Below are 1,372 nucleotides of genomic sequence, written 5' to 3' on the forward strand. Positions count from 1 at the left end.
CAATAAAATCTTTATAAAAAAAAAGATTTGTCCTTACAGCTCAAACAACTAAGGCTAACCAGACTTAATCCTACTAACATAATGAGTTTTTAACAAGAGTATCAGTGCAATCCTCAAACACCTGAATTGTAAAAAGTTAACAACTAGGAGTAATACATTTTAATTTTCCACTGAGTTATTTATGAAACTTCTTTGTTTAGATAATAAGTAAGCTAATCATGTGTTCAGTTTGCTCAACATGTCTCTAGTAATGCTGAGATAATTTCCTTATAAGGAAATTATGGAAAGAACATAGGTCAAATATAGAAAAATATGACATTAATGTAACTATCTGTCTTACTGGAAGCCTTAGGATATACAACAAAATATATGACATTAGCCTGTATTTTCAATCCTCCCAAATCCATCACTGAGAGTAATTTCAGTTTTACTTACTGTGTAGTATCTACATCTGCATCAGGTTTGGTGCTCAACTGTTCCAGACAATATATAAAAATCTAAGTAAAAAAATAAGAAGATTCAGTGGCATGAACTCTTAGATGCTAATCCATTTGGACATTAAAAGTAATTGTATGTAAATTAAAAAAAACCAGAAACACATATCCTATAAGAGGTGTCTATGTATATACGCATACTCGTATATATGTATATATATATCTCCCATAAGTAATATAGATCCCACCAGTGTATGTGGCATAAGTGATAGAAAAATAAAAGCATCTATACTGTGATCCAAATATTGAATTCTCATATATATTTTATGAAAAACACCTTTTCTTTTATCTCACTCACATGCTCACCCATGCTTACCTTTCTTTATGTGACCACAAAACACTGGTGCCAATCAGAGAACATCACATTCTAGACACGTGTAAACAACTACCATGTCATTTAGTCTGTGTTCCAACAGAAATACAGATAAAGTACCATGAGAACACACAACAGAGGAGCACAACAGAAATGAAATATTGGGGTATTGCTAAAACAAACTGGAATTAATCTTAACCTTGAATTTTATTTTGTTACCTTATTTACTATACACTATTAAGTACTGATGATGAAAAATGAATACATCCTTAATATGTTTTACATATGTATTATAAATAAAGGGAAGGTGACAAATAATTTGCATTATTTCAGGCTCAGGATGTCAGCGCTTTTTTTTTGTTACCTGCATGATATTGATGCTCAGCTGGCACACCTCCTCCTGTGTTTTAGGTTGTTGAAAGACCTATAAGGAAGAATTTCGATGAAAAATTTCAGACTTGGCTAAGAAAACAAAACTTTTGTTTATGAAGTTCAACATAAAAAGTTAACACATGGAAAACTGCCTCCAGTGTGGGAAATCTTGCTCTGAAGAGGGCTGCACATG

The 1,372-nt window shown here is 32.0% G+C and overlaps 1 protein-coding gene across 1 annotated transcript in view; it reads right to left on the reverse strand.

Moving 5' to 3' along the window:
- The window catches only part of EXOC2 (exocyst complex component 2), a 285,694-nt gene that overhangs the window by 116,109 nt on the left and 168,213 nt on the right, over window positions 1-1,372 (reverse strand). The window contains 2 exon segments of the mRNA XM_019629429.1: window positions 436-497; window positions 1,172-1,231. Coding sequence (XP_019484974.1) covers window positions 436-497; window positions 1,172-1,231 — 122 coding nt within the window.

Source organism: Hipposideros armiger, unplaced genomic scaffold, assembly GCF_001890085.2.
Source record: "Hipposideros armiger isolate ML-2016 unplaced genomic scaffold, ASM189008v1 scaffold_854, whole genome shotgun sequence".
Classification (NCBI taxonomy): domain Eukaryota; kingdom Metazoa; phylum Chordata; class Mammalia; order Chiroptera; family Hipposideridae; genus Hipposideros; species Hipposideros armiger.